The 20,846-nt window shown below is 39.3% G+C and overlaps 1 protein-coding gene across 4 annotated transcripts in view; it reads right to left on the bottom strand.

Annotated features, from left to right (window-relative positions):
• SNX13 (sorting nexin 13) overlaps window positions 1–20,846 on the bottom strand; it is a 59,995-nt gene that overhangs the window by 4,569 nt on the left and 34,580 nt on the right. For 2 of the 4 annotated variants that reach the window (XM_035128904.2, XM_060280735.1), the window contains exons 10-24: window positions 20,667–20,805; window positions 18,877–18,965; window positions 18,265–18,364; window positions 17,572–17,765; window positions 16,903–17,007; window positions 15,758–15,890; window positions 14,323–14,360; window positions 12,790–12,859; window positions 10,730–10,902; window positions 9,865–9,972; window positions 7,601–7,711; window positions 6,026–6,187; window positions 4,137–4,208; window positions 1,865–2,010; window positions 663–731 (exon numbers count right to left, since the gene is read on the bottom strand). In XM_035128904.2, coding sequence (XP_034984795.1) covers window positions 663–731; window positions 1,865–2,010; window positions 4,137–4,208; window positions 6,026–6,187; window positions 7,601–7,711; window positions 9,865–9,972; window positions 10,730–10,902; window positions 12,790–12,859; window positions 14,323–14,360; window positions 15,758–15,890; window positions 16,903–17,007; window positions 17,572–17,765; window positions 18,265–18,364; window positions 18,877–18,965; window positions 20,667–20,805 — 1,709 coding nt within the window. The remainder of the gene's footprint in view (window positions 1–662; window positions 732–1,864; window positions 2,011–4,136; window positions 4,209–6,025; window positions 6,188–7,600; window positions 7,712–9,864; window positions 9,973–10,729; window positions 10,903–12,789; window positions 12,860–14,322; window positions 14,361–15,757; window positions 15,891–16,902; window positions 17,008–17,571; window positions 17,766–18,264; window positions 18,365–18,876; window positions 18,966–20,666; window positions 20,806–20,846) is intronic. The other 2 variants (XM_060280736.1, XM_060280737.1) reach the window with 2 other exon arrangements.

Here is a 20,846-nt window from a genome sequence, read left to right as displayed (position 1 = left end):
CCCAGCCAGCAAATCCAATCCACAAGGATGATAGGAACTATGGTCCAACAACATCTGGAAGGCAATAGCTTAGCCACTGTTGCTGAGTGTAGACTTTTCAGGTGCTTACTTGCTGACCAGAGCAGAATAAATTAGGAGGAATAGCACTATGCTGGAGGCCCAGTGCCAACTAGGCTGGATGTCACATGCAAAGACAGCTAAAGCTATCTCAACAAATAAAGATATTAAAAGCCACTAGTGCAAAGGAGAGGAATGTAGAAAACTCCTAATGATGTCAGTTTAAACTTTCTATGGGAAAGAGAAGTTAAACTAACTGCTACAAAACAAAGCTAGAAAACATACAGCATATACTGTAGGTATAATTCACTGTATAAAGTTGGCTTGATTCCCCCTGTAAGCAGGAAGGCTGATAGCAAGATTGCATTAGGCAGATTTTTTTTGTACATCTATTTTTCAAGTAACTTAACATATTTGCAAAGGAGGCTTTCTACAGAGACCGCCTATCTAGAAAAGGTTAATCATCTCTTTAAACCTAGCAGAGAACGGGGTTCTCGTGAAAAATAAGAATAGTTGTCAGCTAACATTGTATAGATGTGAACAACAGGAAATATTGGCAGGAAATATAAATTGCTTTGGGTACAGCATGTGTTAAAAGTACATACCTGAAACGTTTAACTGCATCTGCTACTTGTTCAGGAGATGTCATCCAATCAACATGATCTACTATTTTTCTGAAATTAATGTGGGCATATTGCTTTAATATATTGTATTCTTTAAAATTGAATGCAAGAAATAAAAGAGACAAATCTCATGTCCAACATTCATTGATACAACAGCACCTGAAAGGGTTGGTAAGACTTGTATCTCTGCAACACTTATATCTGCCAAATACATTTGTGGGCCTGGAAGGGTAGGTAGGAAAGGAGAGCACACAATTTCTCTAAACAAATTTGCTGCTGTTTTAAATGCTTCTATACCTTCATGCAAAGGTGCCTACAGCAAGCTGAGTTTTAAGGGGCAGACTCCAGAACCTTCATTTTCCCCCTATGTATTTCACAAAAGTAATTATATTTAACATATGACTACCCAAAGAAAAACTGGATAGTTGCAAAGTATACAGCACCGATTGCAACCTCACAGGAAGTCCTAAGGCTGCTAAGGCTGTTTTGCATGACATGGTAAGCCAAACTCAGTAAGATTTGTTTTTGGCTCATGTTTGGTGAGGAGAGAGCTTAGCCATGACTTAATCTACCACAGGACAGCAATAAAAAGGTCAACGCAGAAGCACAATGACTGCAAGTTCCTCTCTGACAGATAGCCTGCACGAAGACATAGTTTGACTTACAGTGTCATCCAACCAGGCCTGAGACTAACTCAATGCCAAATATTAAGCTTCACAGCTGAGCAGGAAATTGATCCAAGGTGCTCACCACATAAATGCAGCATTCAATCCATTACCCTACCCTACCTAAGATACATGAGGGTAGGGTGGGAAAGGAATTGTAACTTTCCTAAGTAAATATTGGTAATCTCCCACAAAGGCACACTGGATCCAGGTGATATGTTCAAAAGCTGACCATGACTACCTGGGTTCAGTATGCCATCATGCAGAAATGCCCATCTAATGGATCTGTTTTGTAAGCTGGCTGGGTAAGGAAACAAGACAGACAGCAAACACTGTCTGGAGGAGGGAGGGAGGGAGGGAGGGAGGGAGGGAGGGAAGGAACCATTTATTGCACCCCAACAAAAATTAAATCACATCATGTTTTGCCTCCAAAATGAGTGCTTAAAAGACAAAAGTTTTTCACGTGTACTTCTCAACTTAAACAGGTATTATTGTAATTATAAAGAAGGAAGGCAGTACTTATTTATTGTATATCCATGCATTGCTCTAATAAGCTGCTGAAGCAAGTTTTTGATATTTCGTCGTAGCCATTGATTTCTCTCCTTTAGATCAAAGATTTCATCCATGAGTAGCAGCATTATTTTAAGAGGAACATTGTCCTCCACCTATAAAATGGGGTGAAAAGGTTATTACTTTTTGGAAAATGAATGAATCTTCCTCATTTCAGTAATGCATATCAGAACTCTGAACAGCTTGCTTTGTTCAAAAGTATGAAACTACTGGAACATTTCAGCTCAAGCAAATACACAAGGTTGGATCAAACACAGTCCTTCTTCAAAGGAAAGGAGTCCTGCACATGAAAGTGGTTTGATCCAGCAGATGCTTCCACAAACAAAAAGGGACAATTTTCATGGAGTCTCCCTGCACCATCTCCTGCACTGTTCTTGAGGGTTCTCAAATCCAATGCAGCAGATTTTGGGAGAACAAGTAACCCATTCATGTTATAATTACATTAAACATGAAAGCAACCTGGTATTTACATACTACAGATTCTACCCCCATAGATACCCTGGAGTTGAACCTTTTGTGGCATATTTTTCAAGGTTAATATCAATACTTGGAATAGGACCCAGAGAGAGACTGGAAGCCACCACAGAAGACAAAGCAATGAAATAATGTGTTTATATCTGTCAGTCCTCATCAATAATTTGTCAACAAAGTGTACAAATTTAGCTCATAGGGCTTCATTTCAGATTCCTATTTTTGAAAGTTATAGCCTAGGAACAGTAAATCATATTTAGCAACACTTTTTTCTATGAAGGACAAACAGAAGAGATCAAAATCGAAAGGAAAAAGATGCTCTATGAACTACTGGCCCCTTGGAATTTTTGACTTTTTTCAATGAACAGCATGTTACAAACTGAATTTGCATTATCAGTTTCAGAAATCTTTTGCTGCTCAGTATGGGAGGTTGTTATTTGAAGAGAAATAAGTCCGAAGCACTCCTGAGAGTGTGGAATCGGCTGAATGGCCCTTGGGATGCTACACAGTGTCTTGGTAGCTCTTAATTTCAAACAAAACTTTGTGGATCACTGATGCACCCACTGTGTATCTGAATATTACAAGCTGACTAACACATTCTTCGGTGACATGAAAACACTGAAAGATGCAAACCCAACCATATTTAGCATTTGGGGGGGGGGATATTTTGCTTGTACATGAATATGTAGAATCTTCACACTCCCAATACTAGCATGATGCACCATAAATCAAAATCAGTAACAGCAACAAAAGAGAACTGAATATAAGCTCTTTCTGTGATGATCAAAACAATGAAAACATGAAATGCTCCTAAAGAAGGGGGCGGGGGGATTTGCTAAAATCATAGCAGCAGACAGTATTCAGATATACAGACTGGAATGCTTTGATGTGGCAAGAAAAAGATGTGAAGTGTAGAACAGGTGCAGATTTATGACCATGACAAATCTGCATATAATCAGTGGTAATCTTATGGTCCTTCTGTCCTCATTAAAGATAAAAGATTTTTTTGAACTGATCTTCACATATTTAATCAGTGTTTCAAACAAATAAGAAATTCCCTAGTTTATGAGAACACCAGGGACATAGCCTTTTAATATTCACCTTCATATTCTTACATACACTCACTTTGGAGCATTTAATAAGAAACTCAACTACATCTATGACCAAAGAAGTTGTTTAATGTTTTGAGGTCATGGAACTATAACAAACTCTTATGAAAATGTAGTAAAGGAAGTTATCCATTTTTTTAATAGAACTGACACAGACTTTGTTGATCATTTGAATATTGTAGGAGTGGGACACACACACACACACACACAAAACACACACACAAAAACACACACACACGTTTTATAATGAAGTTTTATCGGGATCCAAAGAACTATTCAAGTAGATTTGCACGCTTTGCACAAGGTCACATTCTTTTAACAGGAATCCCCCATGTGACATGGCAATCAGGCTTCAAAACTTAGATTTCCTATACATTTTAAATAAGGCATGAAGGTTGCTATCAAAGGGCGATGGGAATCCCATGAAGCATGCTGCCTTTCAGCTTGCCTATAGTTGTTCTTGGGACCTCAACTAGAGGACTTTACATATTTAGGCACCACTGATTCACGGTAATACCATGGGTAAACTCTAGAGTGTACACATGAACATGTATGTGTATAAAAGTGTATAAAAGTGTATGTGTATAAAAAGTGTATGTGTATAAAAGTGAGGTTAGTTTAAAAGCAACTATCAAACTCACATTGTCTTCAACTTGTGCTGCAACACGGCAGTGCTTAGGATCAACGTATGTCTTCTGGATTAAAGGAGGATCCTAAATCCCAAAGAGAAATTATTGAAAGCGAGAAATAGTGATTTAAAAAAATCCTTTATAAAGCCATAGAATTCTGAAACTCAATTCAAAACCAATCCTTTTATGAACTTTAGTTCATAAAATTTGAACTTTTTCATATTTTATTCATAAAATACTTTTAACTGCTTGATATAAAATCTGCTAAGACATAGTACTGTGAAACTGCTTTAATAAAAATCCAAAAAAAGTATTGTAACAAATTAAGCTGCATTATGAGTATCTAATAGTAACATGACAAAAAGCCCAACTAGCCTGCATTCTGACACTTATCATTTTATAAGTAACTTTTTCTTTGGGATTTGTTTGTAACAATTTATAAAATATAATGGAAAAATAAGATTTGCTTTTGCTTAAATCTCATATAACATAAATAGTTTATGCTTCTAAAATGCCTTATTCCTAAAGGCATAAACTACTGCTTAATCTGCATTTTCATATTTTACTTTAGTCCATTTTTAAAGAAAAGGTTCCAATATTGTTTATTACTATGCAGGTGCATTTTGTTAAAGGTTAGTAAGGCCCTACATTGCTGACCTTAGAACAGGGGTGGGGAAACCTGTGGCCTGTCGGAAATTGGCCAAGCTATCTGAAACTGATGGGAATTTGAACCCAGCAGCTTCTGGAACGCCACAGGCTTCCCTGCCCCAGCTCTACAGCAATATTTACACAATTAAAAAGGGGGGGGGAGAAAAGGGGAAATCGAGATAAAATACTCATCTTGCATTGTTTTATTTTAACTTTACACACTTGAAATATTCCGTTTTGGGAAAGATGCATTAATGTGTGACACAGCAGAAGTGTTGGGTTAGCAATGGCAAGGCTAAATGGAATAAATATATTTTATTCAAGGGTGGGCAAGGGGATTGATGGAAAGCAAGGTCTGTGGGGGGGGGGATGGGAGGAAAAATTGCTTCAGACATTTGTCTCCCCTCTCCAGCATCTCTAGTGTACGCATGGAGCTCTTGATGCCCACATGATACTTGATGCAAGCCAAAACTTAGGCAGAGCATCGTGTGAGCACTGAAGCACTGAAAAGCTTTGGGCTGCAGCCAATAAGTGGGAATGTGGGGAGGAGACCTATGTTAAAATAAGCCTAGGTGTTCTGGTAACTTAGTAAGGGTTGCAAAGTTGGCAGTATTTGAGGAACGTGCTGGAGCACAGACAGTGTTCTGAAATTAAGAACGAGAGTGTGCATTTTCAGTAGTGGCCCACCCTAAATTAACTAACATCAACATCAGGGAGCTTTACATGTCTTTTGAAACAAAACTACCCTATACAGTGATGTCAGTGCATATTCAGCAGTATATTGGTAGGCCAAAAATGATTAAAAGAAACGACAGATGCGCCATTCGTGAAGAAGATGGCCCACGGTTGCCAAGCGCTCTGTTTAAGAGAACATTTGGCAACTTAACAATCAAGCTTCTCAACTGATGGTAGCAGCTGTATTAATCTATGTATCTGAACCCACAGACGTTTCACTCACTCTGCCACATTTTACAGTGCTGGCTTGCAAGTATCACTAAGCCATGGTTTAACATTACGTGTATAAGGTGAAATGACCCCAAGCAAGATTTGGGTTTGCACAGGGTCCATGTGTCCAGAAGGACTTTGGCAGGATTATGTTCTTATGCACTCCTTCCTAGGTTATTTTTTTCATTCTTCCAAATAAAAAGAAAGGCATAACTGTTACCTCACACTTTGCCTAGTCTGATCATGTTTAAATGAGGCGGCCCAAAATGGAACCAAGTCTAATGTGTGTTACTTCAATGCATTCTTACCTTGAAAAATGATTGCTTTATGTCTTGTCCCAATCTTTCTGACATTTTGCCCATGTTGTCTGACATTTTAGTCATCCCCTCTGCGAAGCTGTCAGGGAAGGACTTGACAGCATTTGAAACATTTCTCATAGAGTTACGCAGTGGGTTTACAAATGTGTCCATCTGAAGAGGAAAACATTTACCACGATTGCATAAATCTATGAGGATATGACTCCAGTCATCCAATAATGTGTGTTGAAAACATCACACTGTTTTGGAGAGCAGTAATACAAAGCCATTACTATGAAAAAATATTACTGTGTTAATTTCAGGCATCAGTAAGGCTAATTTTGTAAAATGCATGGCCTGACTTTGAAAACGATCAAAACCGAGAGAAATGTCATCCACAGGGATTTGCTTTTGTAACATTACTATGCAAAGTACCATGTTTACTGGTGCTGAATAATATTAATGGAATGGAAGCTAGAGAGCTCCTGCTCAAGCAGAAGACATCTCCACCCACACAGGGGGAGGTCTCAGATTTTCCCCTCCTGTTGTATGTATCCCCCCAACCCAAAGTTCATACTGTTCCAAAAAGTCCCAACACCCTTAAGAGCAGCTTTTTGGGAAGCTGCAGCAAAAAGAAGATGAGAAAATAAAAGGGAGAGGAGGGAGAGAGAGCACGCTAAATTAAAGTGTTCATCCATTGAAGTGTACACACTACAGCTACTGAGGATAATAGACCCTTGCCCTTAAACCAGAAAAATGTTATCCTGTGTGCATTTATTTGTTATTTTGAAAGAGTAAGATTGGCCAAACAAGAAAACCACACATTTTTAAGTGGCATGCAAATGAGCTGATAGGAACTGCACAAACCATGGCGCAATATGAATATGCACTAATTTAACTGTTCTGTTCAAATGAAAAAGTTTAAGAACAATAGGGATTCAGTCTTAAATTTAATTTTTTAGACTAGCACAGCAAGCTGTGCCTAATTTATAGAAATGAATTGTGAGGGCAAAAGGGGTAAGTAAGCATGTAAAATCTGCAAGTTGATCTACTTCAAGCACAATTACTAAACGATCAACTTTGACAAAGTGCTGCATTTTAAAATTTGGTGCTTAGCTCCTTTTGCTCTTTGATGTGAAACAGCCTCAAAAACCAGCCTTAGAGGGAGACATGCATTCTCTCTTTTGAGCAGGTGGTTGGAGTCATGAAGCATGTGGTGCCTGGAATGGGCAGAGGATTTCAGGGTAAATAAAAGGGAAGGGATATTTACATCTTTCAACACTAGGTGCATCTCAGGCTTGATAGCAAACTTATAAACAATACAGAAACTTTTTGTATTACAACAATTCTCTTCTGCAAGTTTGGCTTCTTTGCTGATAAATAAATGCTTCTGTTTCAAAACAACAACAACCCCTTACTTGCAAACTACATTTATGCCACGTGTCCATTCATATATAAATCATGTAATACAAGCTAAACAACAAAGGGCATACAATATGAACAACAGATTATATTGATTGATTGTGCACAATGTTGTAGGACAACAGCCATCACTGAGCCCTGCTAGGCAACAGATAATATTCTTACCTTCCGAGCAATCTCTCCCTTTCCTTTACTGTATGCCTTGTTTTCCAAGAAGTCATACACACAGTGTATTAAAGCTGGATAATATTTCATCACTTCAGGAGTTAACAAAAGCTAAGAAGTAAAGGAGGCAGGTAATTTTGGAAGGTGCGCATTTAGATTCTGAATGATAAAACACTTTACAGCACAGCAGAAATAAGATGTTTTAAATGCTTTTGCATAGCTCCTGCTCCCTAAAATAACTAGTAGTCCTTCTCCTAAGCAGAATTGGCCAGTTCAGTCCGCAAGTATGTCTGTACATTTATTCCAATTCCGTCTAAAAATATAAAGGTTACAGGAGTACCTTTACTCTCACATTTTAAAGGCATCTTCCATAAAAGCAACTGAAACTGTGCCTAAAAGTAGAATTGGTACTGACCTCTATGGTGTCATGGGGTCACTGGATTGGGCTGCAACACCACTTTGATCACGAGGCAGGACCAAAGACTCTTTGGGGAAGTGGGTGGCTCCCAATCAGTTTTATGGGCTCCCAAACAGTTTAATGGACTCGCTAAGCTCAAACACTCATCAGAGTTTCAGGTAGTAAGGAAATAAAAGATGCCCGGTTTCCCCTTGAACAACAGGGCATAGAACATGTAAGAAAATGAAGAGGCACATTGCAGTCCATATTAGGGAGTGGCCCCACTGACGCCATGATGTCAGAGACCTACACTTCAGGTCAGTACCAATTTCTTTGAAGGATAGTGAATGGAAAGGAAATAAGATAAAAGGTCTCACAAAGTTATGAAGGAATTGTAGAAAGAGGGAAAAAATAGCTTGAGGAAATGTAAGAAGAACAGAAGCTAAAGGCGATGTGATGGCTTTGATCAAGCAGCAGCAAAAAAAAAAAAAAAACTGAATGGAAGCCACCCACTTTCCCAGAGTCTTTGCTCTTGCCTCATGATCACGGTGGAGTCAGAGCCCAATCCAGTGACCCCATGACGCCACTAGAAGATTGTGACATGTTTCATACCATCAAAAAGAACTACTATGCTTGTAAACACTTTCAATTGTAACATATCAAGTTATCATTCACTGAGGTCCAGCTCCGGGGGACTCAGAGGGCAGTTCCCTCATTGGAAGAAGTGAAGTTACAGGGAACCAGGCAGAGGGCCTTCTTGGTAGTGGCGCCCACCCTGTGGATCGCCCTCCTGTCAGATGTCAAGGAAATAAACAACTACCTGACTTTTAGAAAACATCTGAAGGCAGCCCTGTTAGTGAAGCTTTTAATGTCTGATGTTTTACAATTTTTAAATGTGCTGTAAGCCACCCAGAGTGGTTGGGGAAACCCAGCCAGATGGGCAGAGTATAAATAATAAAAATATTATTATTGTTATTTCTTCCCCATTATAGTCAATGGGGAACCATGCCCTCCCAGGCTCTGGAACCAAGGTGGCCCTCTGCTTAGTGTACCCAAGATGAAGCACAATGTTGCTCCAAGCTAAGATAGCACACTTTCTAGGCCCTTGAAGTGGTTTCAGAGCAGATTTTCTTTCAGGGGGCAGCTCTAATTGGAAACCAGTGCAGATGTTCTCAAATGAGCGTAGTACCCTCAGACAGCCATGATCTTGTGGAAGCCCAGCTGCTAAAATCTTCCAAGGGCACTTCACAAATAGCTTTAGAATACACTGCAATAGTTCAATCTTAATTTATCCCAGGCATGAGTGTTACTGTAGCTAGGTTCAGCCTCAACAGAAGCTGGCACCGAATATGAGACTATGCTGAGCAAAGCTTCTCCTGGCCACAACTGCTATCTGAGCATCCAGTAGCAAGGCTGGATCCCCTATGTTATATTAACATTACCTTATGTGCTTCCTTCGAACACTTTTTTAATTTTAGAAACCAAATCAGGTTTCCAAAATACTGAAGATACCAATATCAAAACATAATTACTATTACCACAATTATTAATAATTTCTTCATCTTCCCCAGCCACAACAAAACATGTCTCTCCTGTATCAATCTCTACAGCCACAGGAGGCACTGCAACCTGCCAACAGTCTGAGTTTGACTTCACCCCAAAAGCGCACTCCTCCACTGTCTCCAGAAACAGATGGGTGCCCCAAAAAATAACACCAATAATCTGAATGCCTTGCAGCTATGCTAAACAATTTTGGATACAAATATTAGCCCTTCTGAGTTATGAACTTTGCTGATTTTCAAGAGATCAAATTAGGACAAAAACTATTAATGCACACATAATGAAAAACTTGAATATAACAACATACCTGCAAATATGCATTTAAGTCATTCTTCCTTTTTTCTAAGAAGTCTCTGTCCATGTTGTTGAATGTTTTTTTACCAGGAAGCTTTAACATACTTCCTAGATTTTCAAACTAGAAAAGAACCCATAATTTTTTTATTTTAAATATATACCTAACATCTACATCCAAACTGAATTACTATGTATTCATTTCATAAATACATTTTGGATCCATTTCACATGCAACACTTCCAATCTATTTACTTTATTTAAGAAATCAGGAAGAAGCTCCCACACTCACCCCCAGAACTAACTGTGATGGGAAACACCTGGAATGTTACATCTGCACCAATGCTAAGAATGTTGAGCATCAAGTGGACAAGTGAACAACTTGTTTCTAGACTGTACCACTTCGGGCTAACAATGTGGGTTCATGCAACTGAATGCTCAAGCATGCAGGATAAAGGACCATTAGTCTTATCCGTTTATCTGTGAACACAAGATACCCTTTACATACAGGAAATGAAAATGTCAAGGATAGATTTGGCTTGGGTTTCTCCCTGACACATTCTTTTTCCATATGTGTGTGAGCATACAAGATACTTCTCTGCACAGTAATGTGATCCTAAATATCAATTCTGTAGTAGTATGAGAACCTAGGAAGCTGCCTGATACCAAGTCACACCATTGGCCCATTTGGATCAAGGGTAGCCAATGTGATGCCCTCCAAATGTTTTATTACAATTCCCATCGTGTCTGACTACTGGCCATGCTGACTGAGGCTGATAGGAGTTGTAGTCCAAAACCTCTGGAGGGCAGCATGACTCTTAACTGGCAACAGCTCTAAAGGATTTCAGATGGGGGTCTTTCCCACCCACACCTGGAATTACCTGCTCAGTAATCCTCATGTGGAAGTCGTGGAAGTCACTATAGCGACGATATGTTTTCCATACTTCATCACCATTTGGGGTTCGACGACGAACACTGATAGCATATAGCGCGTATGTCTTGCCGTGGTCATTGCAAACTCCTGCCACAGTATATGGGTCATAATCAGCATAAACTAGCAATTTAAAACAAAAAAAACGAAGGAAGAAAAAAGAAACACAAAAGAGGAAGGCGAAAGGGCAGAAGAGACATGAAATGAAGAGATGTTGGAAATGACAGGAAGTGGAGACAAAACGGACATGCAAACTGAGGGGGGGAAACAAACTGCCTTGCTCTGTGTATGAAATCATAACATCCTATAATCAAGAGATACTTCAGCAAAATGTTTTTGTCTAGATCAGGGCAGTCCAACCGGCAACCTGAGGACTCCATGCAGCCTTCAAGGCCTTTTTGGGTGGCCCTTGACAACATTTGACACCCCTTCCGACCCTTGTGCTGCCTTCCCAAAGCTGGGTGAGCTAGGTGCTGAGCTTTCGGAAGGAGGCGTGGGGGGGTCTGACAGCATCCTAGAGTCCTCCAATCTCCTTCCCAAAGTCTAAGTAGCACCTTCCCAGCTTTGGGAAGGAGGTGGGAGGGCTCTATTTGTACAACCAAATGCTGTATACCAGACTAACAGTATATGATGCAGCTGCATACAAGTTATTTCATTCATTTCTGGCAGTGAAATCACATAAAAATTACTGAATGGACGCAGGCATAATAGCATCTATAGGCATCTTCCCACTTGTGTACGACCAGCATGAGTGCCCCAGCTGACATGCACACTGTTTTCAGTGCCAAAAGGGGGGCAGAACAGGAGAATCCCCACTTGCAGCAGCCAGGAAGGGAAATCCCACGTAAGTGATGATTTGCCTGTAATATTAGACCGTTTAACTTACAGGCATGTTTCAGTTTCAATTTTAGGCATATTTTCATTTCAAGCTCTTTTTATTTTGTAATCCAACTTACTGCTAAGGCAATCTTTCCATCAATAATTTCTGTTTGTGAAATTTGTCCTTCCATGCACCCCTAAACATTCCTACAAACTTCTGAAGCAGATCTGGGGGTGGGGGGGGTGGGGAGACCCACTGTGTAAGTGGACATCCTTGTTACTACAACACCCCCCACAGATTCAACACTTTAAAAAGAGTTCCAAATCACAGCTGAAAAAATGGCTGCTAGTATTCATGCCTGGAATGAAAAGAGCTGTTCCCATCCCTCTTTATTGTTTAAGAAAAATATCTGAGTGTGCTATAATAATACAAATGTTTGCTTAATATAAATAGAAGGTGAATGTTAGATGTGAACAAATGAAATTATGGTGCAATACATGCAATTTAATGGTGGCATTATTGTACATTAAAGGAAAATGAAACAAATGCAGTCTTATATTGAATAGTCTAAGGCATTCATGGAATTTCAACACAACTAATCACATTTTAATAATACGGGGGGGGGGATCCCAAATTAGAATGGCTTAGGAGTCAAGGAACTCCAAATAATTCCGTAACCCCAAGAAGCCTGTAGGCTTGCCTGGAAAACTGTTTTAAAACTAAGGAAAGTTTCAAAAGCTATTGATAATATGTTTTGAAGGGGTGGTGTGGCAGCTGCTCAAAGAAAAAAAACTTTTAAAATCTATGGGGCTACATCAGGCATTCCCAAACTGTGGCCCTCCAAATGTTTTGGCCTACAACTCCCATGATCCCTAGCTAACAGGACCAGTGGTCAGGGATGATGGGAATTGTAGTCCAAAACATCTGGAGGGCTGAAGGTTGGGGATGCCTGGGCTACATCAAGCCCCTTCATGAGCTTTAAGCAGTTCTTTGTTCCTGGGGTTTGTGAATACCAATAACCACACCAAGCAGGCAGAGATCATGAGGATGAAAACGTTATGACGGAAAGTATTTAGATTTAAAAGAGGTACATGACAGTAGAGTTTATCAAGGTTTATGAAGAAAAGTAACACAACAGCCATGATAGTATGACCAAATATTGAAAGAGAAAGCATCACTACTGAACTCACCGGTATCTGAAATATATGCATGTAATTGTATTGATTCATCGGCAGGCACATTTAAAAGATCATCCAATGACTAGAAGAAGAATAGCCACAGTCACAATTTTAGCAAGAATGAGGAACTGCTTTGACAAACCAGGAGCCAATATTGTGCAGCATTTTATTTCTGAAAGCCTACAGTGGATGCCTCTAGAACTTTGCAAGCAAGGATAAAAAATGGTGGTCAAGCCCCATGATTGTCCAAGGCACCCAGTATTCAGATGTATACTTTCCCTGGATATGGAGGTTCCACTTAGGTATCACAGCTACAAGTAGCCAATAGACCGATCCTTGAACAATTCCCTCCTAAGGCTGGTATCTAAATTGTAACTTACAGCAGATCTACACAATACTGAGAATGAGGTCTTCATTTGGAATGCAATCACTTGAGATTGTAGAGGGGAAACCGTATTTCTGGATACTTTCTAAGTAAAAAAAGAATTCCCTCCAGGCAGTAAACTAGCTTGCCTGAAAGAAAGGTTAGCATATCCCTCTCCTTGATATGTTAATAAATTAGCTTCAAAAAAAGATCACTAGAAATAAAAATTTAAAAAACCCACCAGCATCAATTAAATTTGCTTCTCATTAATTAGATAAGTAAAGCTTCAGTTACATAATCTCCCAATTAAACAATTACAGGTGTCCCCCACTTACACGGGGATTGCATTACAGGTCCCCGTGGGCATAGGTGAAATCACATAAAGTGGGGAGCACCCCACTTTAATAGGGAGAATGAATGGGGATGAGAGCGAGAGGATGAGGGAGAGGGAGCGGGAGAGAGGCAGATTCACCCGGGGCCACTGCCCAGCTTGTCCCGAGCTTACAAGCTTGCCTGCCTGCCTCTGTGTGAGCCAGTATGCGCAGTAGCAGCCGACAGCCGTGGAGGGTGAGGGCTGAGAAGGGTGCCAAGCAGAACTGGTGCCAGGATGGGGGCATGGATGTGCAGCAGAGGTAGGGAGAAGGTGCCTCCCGCCCTGCTTCTTGTCGATCAATGGCAGCAGTCCTGAGCAAGATGAGGCCTATTTTGCAGTGGCCTACGTAAATGTGGTCACATATGTGTGGGATGTGGGAGCGTGTCTGTAGTTTGAAATGACAATAGAAAATGCTACCCAAAAAATGTTGCTACGGTTTCCCTGCAACTATCCTTATCTTTGGCAGAAGCCCAACATAAATTTAGGTGGGTGAAATTTTCCTGGCCAGGATAAAAATTGTAGGAAAGCTTCAACTAATTTCTGTTAAGAGTCAGGAGCAGGGGCAGAAAAGGAGATGCCAAAGGATACCGTTGTCATAGCTATGACCTTTCTCTTATTGATATCCTCACTACTTTTTGTTACTGAATGACACCGCTATACAACCTCCTGTATGTTTTCCCCCTGTCAGATAAAGATCCGCGGATGGCAATCTTTATTTGGAAGACAGCACAAGGAAAGAATCCTGTTCCCCCTACCCTACCCCACCTTGCTACTGCCGCCAACATTACAGTTGAAAAAACACACTTACCAAATTAATGCTGCCAGTCGGAGAACCATTGAATGATTCTGTCGAAATAGGAGACAGAACTGTACGTCAAAACGTAAATGTTTAAGCAAGTTAACATGTAAAGTGTTACATATTAGGATTTCTTCCTGAATAGAAAGTGTAAACTAAAATCTAATTACAAAACATTACTGATATCCACATAGTTTAACTTAACGATGAATTTTAGGCTAACCTGAAAATTGCATGCATCACAGTATTCCTAATTAGATTAGAACAAATATGGTAAACTCTTATTAGCAGGCATGCAAGTGTGGCCCTAATGTTAAAACTTAAAGGTATTACTAATCCATACCACTAGGTGGCAGCAAAGCACACTTGTTATTTATCTACTACTATCATATATGGTAATATTACCCAATTTGACATATTAATAAAATCAGGAATGGTTATGGTAAAAAGTTTAATGACTTCCATGCAGTAGAAGTCTTGGGTTGCAGATACACAACCCATCAGAGGAAGGCATATAACCTGGAGGAGGGGAGGGGCCCCACAGCTACTGTAACTGTTCTGCAGGTTCTAGACCTATAGACAGCTGCCTAGAGGCTATAAGCATGTGGGCATGTGTATCCAGAGCACTGTGGAACCTGCTGCAAATAGAGTTGCCAATAGAGTTAACTATCAGATGTGTGTCTTCCTTATCTGGGATGGGCCACAACAATACGTGTTCATACAGCAGGACTTAATATGACAAAGCACGAGGGGAAGAAATTGTAGAATCACACTTGAGTGCTCGTTTATTGAGCAAGTTACAGACTTTTTGCTACAGACTTGAAAAGTTTGCAAGAAAGTTTGATATGCAGTTTACTAAGGGGCTGCTTGCAACATGTCATAATTACCAGGGCGAAAGAGATTGGATATAGATAATACTTATATTTTGTGATGTTTATACAGTATATTTATCTTCCATACCATAAAGTGTATAGTTTATACAAAGGAAACTGTTCTCTACTCATGCACGATGCAAGCTCAGTGCAGAATGACTGCACGTTTTTAAAGTCCTATGCATATGGCCCACAATTAGCCCAACAGTGAAACTTCCTTCTGCTAAGACATATCAGTGCCTGTCATCTTAAACACACAATGTGGGCTTCCTTTTGGAAACTGGAACTGAGTAATCAGGTTGGGATTTAATGTACTTTGATCTCATTTTACTGGACTTAACATATATCTTGGTTCTTAAATTGTTACTGGGCATGCAGGATGAGACGGGGCAAACATTTAAACAGATTTAAAAAACATCACACAGTAAATCTGATGCTGCAATTATATCACAAATAAGCATAAAACATAACAATTAAAGTCTGGAATACACTTTATTTTTATTTATTTATTTATTTAATCAATCAATCTGTATATCACCCTTCATCCAAAGATCACAGGGTGGTTCACAACTTACCCCCTTCACCATCATCTGATCCTCTGAAGCTAGGGTCCTTTAGCATATCTAGCTCAGCAAGCATTCGGACGTAGAGGACATGCAGTCTGAATGAAGGATAGAACCGTTCATCCCGGAGCATCATATCATATACCTTATGGAATTGAAAGTTCAGTATTACTCACAATTATGGAATCAATCAGATTAGACTTTCAAAGGTCTCCTAAATTGTGGCAGAGCACCCAAGGAAGAACAGCAGGCCTTACCGGGTTGAACTACATTGCTTTCCCAATTATAAACCTGAGTATCTCAATTCAGAACACAGCTTGGCTTTAGGTGCATGAGTCATGGCAAGCCTTCAGCTCACAAACTTCCCACCTCCCATTCCCTTTCTCTTCATGAGCACTGTAAAGCTTCTGTTTTCAATTTGTACTGAATCAGTTTCCCTTTTCGTCCAAACCATAGTTAATTAACTAATGAGGGTCTAAAGCAGTTAACTAATGAAGGTCTAAGGCAGAGGTTTCCAAACTTTTCATGTTGGTGACACACTTCTTAGACATGCATCATCATTTTGCGACAGAGTAATTAAGTTTTACTAGCAAACCACAGGTTAAGCTAACCCCTTTCCATCCCCGGGAGGAGCGTGGGGAGTGCTCATGCGACACACCTACACACTGATGTGTCACGACACAGTTGGGAAAGCTCTGGTCTAAAATCTGGGTCAATGTTTAAACTAGCCAAGCAATTTCTCTGTCATGCTGTTAATAAAAGTTTTATCCACACAAAATTGCCCCCAGGACTCTCCAGTCTGCTGAGCTGCTGATGAATTTGTTGCTGTGCATTTTGGAACTGAGAAGCTGGGTACGCCCCAATTAAAGCTTAGTCCAGTTATGATTAAATTCAGAGCAAACTCCACATGGCACCCTAGTTGACTCTGAAAAAAGGAAGTAAGGGAGAATTCGTATGTGGGAAACACACCATTTTTTTAGTAGTATGGTACTTTTACATCTGCCACGAGCCACAGAAAGAAAGCTATGAGTTGCATGTAATGGAAATGCTGCAATATTTCTAGGATAACTTTGAATTTTCATCAAAAATCAACAAAATCAGTTCTTAGCAACCATCTTCCACCAATACATATGAAAAAGAGAATTAGCATACTATACCTTTCTCTGAATCTCATCAAAGATTTCGGGGGTTGGATCCTCATTATTCAGTTTCTCTTCCAGTTTTGCAACCAAGGTATCATCAATATCGACTCTTGGTGATGCCTGCCATAGAGAACTCAATAAATTTGTGCACCACTAGACCTTATTTTAATGCTATCAATTTGTAAAAAAATAAAACTGAAATTATTATTGGGGGGGGGGATAAAGCTCAAGATAGACACCTAACAAGTAAAGACTGCAAGAGTTATTTTCATCAAACCAAGATCACTAGCCAAGGAAGAAAGATGGGCATGGTGCCTATAGATGGCATTTAATTTAATGTGCTTCTTAAAATGTATCTAAAATGTGTGTGTGTTAGTTGTGTCTCTTCAAGAGAAATAAAAAAGGGAACCAAACAACTAAGGACTTTGTCACATTCGGTCTGAATCCCCAAATTCAAATTGACTTGCTCAAAGCCAAACATAAGGAATGAAAATGAAGGACATTATTCTGAGTAAAAAGTAAAGACTGATTCTCTGTAGATCAATTTTATTAAGCTCATCAGGGCTTCTGCATCTTCAGATATTGGACTGAAGTTCAGCAGCTTGATCTTAAGGTGCCCATGCAAACAAACGTTTAGAATACAGCTATCATACAACTTAATTTTCCTTTAAAACCCATTCTTACCTTCTCTGACAAATATTGATCATAAATTCCAACTGCAGCTGACTTTAATAGGCCTTTGGTTTCTGTAGTCTGATGCCTTCCATCTTTCTGAAGACTCAATAGTACTTCCAGCTGCTGCTGTGCTGTAACCCTGTATCCTTCTACGGTCATCCAGAAAAAGAGATGTGCTTGGCCGCCCATCTGCTGCATGTAATCTACAAATAATAATTCAGTCATATCCATTAGGATACAAATGTTGTTGTTGTTTAGTCGTTTAGTCGTGTCCGACTCTTCGTGACCCCATGGACCATAGCACGCCAGGATATACAAATATCCTACCCAAATAATTTCCCTTGTGATGCTGATTTTGGATCAGATTATAATCAAAATTATATGCTCAGCATATTTACTAACAAATTGCTCTGAACTTTGGTATGTACATCCTGCTCCCTAAGTCCTATCTACTGCTTCCTTGCTGCTCTGGAAGGAATCATGCTACTTTAAAAATGACAGAGTTGAGAATACACTGCGGCTCTTTAGCCTTGAAATTAAGTGAGCCATTCACATTAAAAGAAAAAAAAGTTCTGCTCATCTGTGTTGTATAATATGGACAGCAAGGTTTGGTACTGAAGTAGATGTGGCATTCATTCGTGCCTACTGCAGTCTATGCTGGCATTTCATAGTTTTAAAAATACACAACTACTGTTCTCTTACCCATAAAAAATTGTAGTGCAACATTGTTAATAAGAATGGTGTCCAGAGGGACTGTGCAAAGTTTTCCGAAGTTTGCAGCCAGTTTCACAGTATCTATTTCCTGGATAAAGACCACATCATGTTAATAGGTTCCTAGATTAAAATCAACATACAATCACAAAGTAAAACCATTTCAGTAGCATCATGCATGTTTTCTTCCTCTGGCAAGAGCATCACATGAATGGAACTCCCACCATGTCAGTGTGGGGCAGAGGCAGGGGACCAGGAGAGTGACCCAGGAGAGGGGACCAGTGATGTTATAGATCAGGGACATCCAACTTCCAAGAGACTGTGATCTACTTGCACAATTAAAATGTGGCAGTGATCTACCTTTTTTGGGGGGGGGGAGTTCAGGTCAAAAATATGAGAGATCACTAATGAGACATTCAGCCTCACTAAGAAAACTCCGTCTTCCGTTCTAGTGACCTAGAGGGCGGGGCATGGAAGGAAGAGCCAAAACCTACCGGGGATCGACCAGTTGATCCCAATCGACCTGTTGGACATCCCTGTTATAGATTATACGTATATACTTGGGTTGATTTTAACACATTCTAACAGAGAAAGCACACTTACTTTTCCTGACTGCAGCCTCAGTATTCTTGAATCGCATACTTTCTTCACAAACAATAAGCTATTTATCTGATTTTTTATAGTGTTGATATCTGAAAACAAACACACTAAGAAGTAAGACTCAAAAAGACGGGAAGTATTCGGGGTATTACAATATAAGTATTGCTTAAAGCTGTCTGCACAGAAACAAGATGACCAAGAGACACTGAAGCAGTGGTTTCACAAATGGAGGAATATATTGATTATTATTTTTAAAGCCAATGAAATTGTCATTGGTTTCACTAACTTAAATAAATACTAACAATGCAAAGTGAGAGATGTAACATCAAGCCACTCTTGCCTTTGGATTCCATTTGCCAGCTTTTAGAAATATTTTTAGAAAGTGATATCATAAACATTTTAAAACAAATGGCACAAAAATTAAATGAATATTAAAAACTCTTCATTTGGTTTTTAAAAACTATAGTTTAGGATACAAATGCAGTTCTGTAACTTTATTTGCACTTATATCTTGACTCAGGTACTCAGCCCCACAATTAAGGTTGCATGTATCATCTGATGCTGTGACAACCATGATTGCACAATATTTTCTACTGAGGTACAGAATTACTCCATCCTGGTTGTATTTTTACATGTAGCCCTTACGTATGCAAATATGCACTTTCATGCCTACAGTCTATGCCTTATGAAATCTCACAAGCCAGGTCTAGAATGAACAGGATTTCTAATTCATGTTTTGGGGCTAGTCCCTTGCCTAGCCCCTTTCCCTGTTCAATGCTAAGTAGAAGTAGAATAAGCTGGCCAAAATAAGTAAATATACAGAATACACATTGCAGAAATACGTGACTGTTTTGGAAAACAATGTATATGCACCATTACCAATAATGGCCACTATTCTGAAATACTAAAAGTATATAGGTGAGATTTGCAAATTTTCTGGATAAACTTTTAAGTCACTAAGAACTAAAAACCTATCTGCAATAATACATTTTACACAAGAATGATAAACATATTAAGTCCTTGAACCAGGCACAATCCAATTTAAACCAAAGGTCATTTGTATATTCATAATAGCCCCTTCTCAATCCTCTTTCCTGAACTGCTTAAGTAACCAATTTTAAATGAGACAATCTGTCAGTCTAGCACTAGAAATGTAGCTCTACAATGCAGAATTAATGAGAGCCAGAGGTGGGCAAGAATGAACAGATATAGCTTCTAGATACACAAAAGTTCCAGACTTGGAAAACCATTATTCTAAAATTCCATATCATGCCTCCGATTAGGAAAGCCACTATCTATCTTCTGTGGTCCATTTAAAAATGGAGTCTTGGAACTGAGTCAGTATGGTTCAAAAACCTGTTCATCTATGAACTTAATGTATAGCTTTCTGCAGATCACCAGCAACCCTAGTTACCCCATGGTAATACAAGTAGCCTACTGATAGGTTGTTGCATAGAAAACAAGCTAGGTAAACAAATGCTACCAAAGTGTCCTCATCATTTCTAGCATGGTAAGAATTAACAAAAAAGGTGCTTTTGCATTCCTTTTCTGTGCCTTCTAATCCAGTACACCTCTTAAAAGAACAAAAGTTATCAAAAGTCACCCTATTTAGATCAGTTTCCCTAGCCATTCAAAAGGGGAGAGGGGAATTACATTTTATGAAAACACACATGCAAATATGGTTTTCCCTCCATGCATCAGCTCTCAAACTAAGAATTCTCAGTCCTTTACATATTTAAACCAAGTAGTGTGTTACTGATGCTTTAATTTGCAAATGTAATTTAAATACTAACCATCTCCAGCTGTATCTAAAGATCGAAGATACTGTAGTTCTTCTGCTGCTTTATCCCTTACTGCTTCCAACTCCCCTACTTTGTCACTTACTTTAATAATGTTCATAAAGGCCTCATAGTTGCAAATTGAATCACGAATCTAATGAACATGGAAAAAGATAATACATGTTAATCTACTGT

The sequence above is a fragment of the Zootoca vivipara genome, chromosome 12 (genome assembly GCF_963506605.1).
Source record: "Zootoca vivipara chromosome 12, rZooViv1.1, whole genome shotgun sequence".
NCBI classification, from domain to species: domain Eukaryota; kingdom Metazoa; phylum Chordata; class Lepidosauria; order Squamata; family Lacertidae; genus Zootoca; species Zootoca vivipara.
The sequence above is the reverse complement of the archived record's forward strand: the minus strand, read 5'-3'. Positions and strand labels throughout refer to the sequence as shown.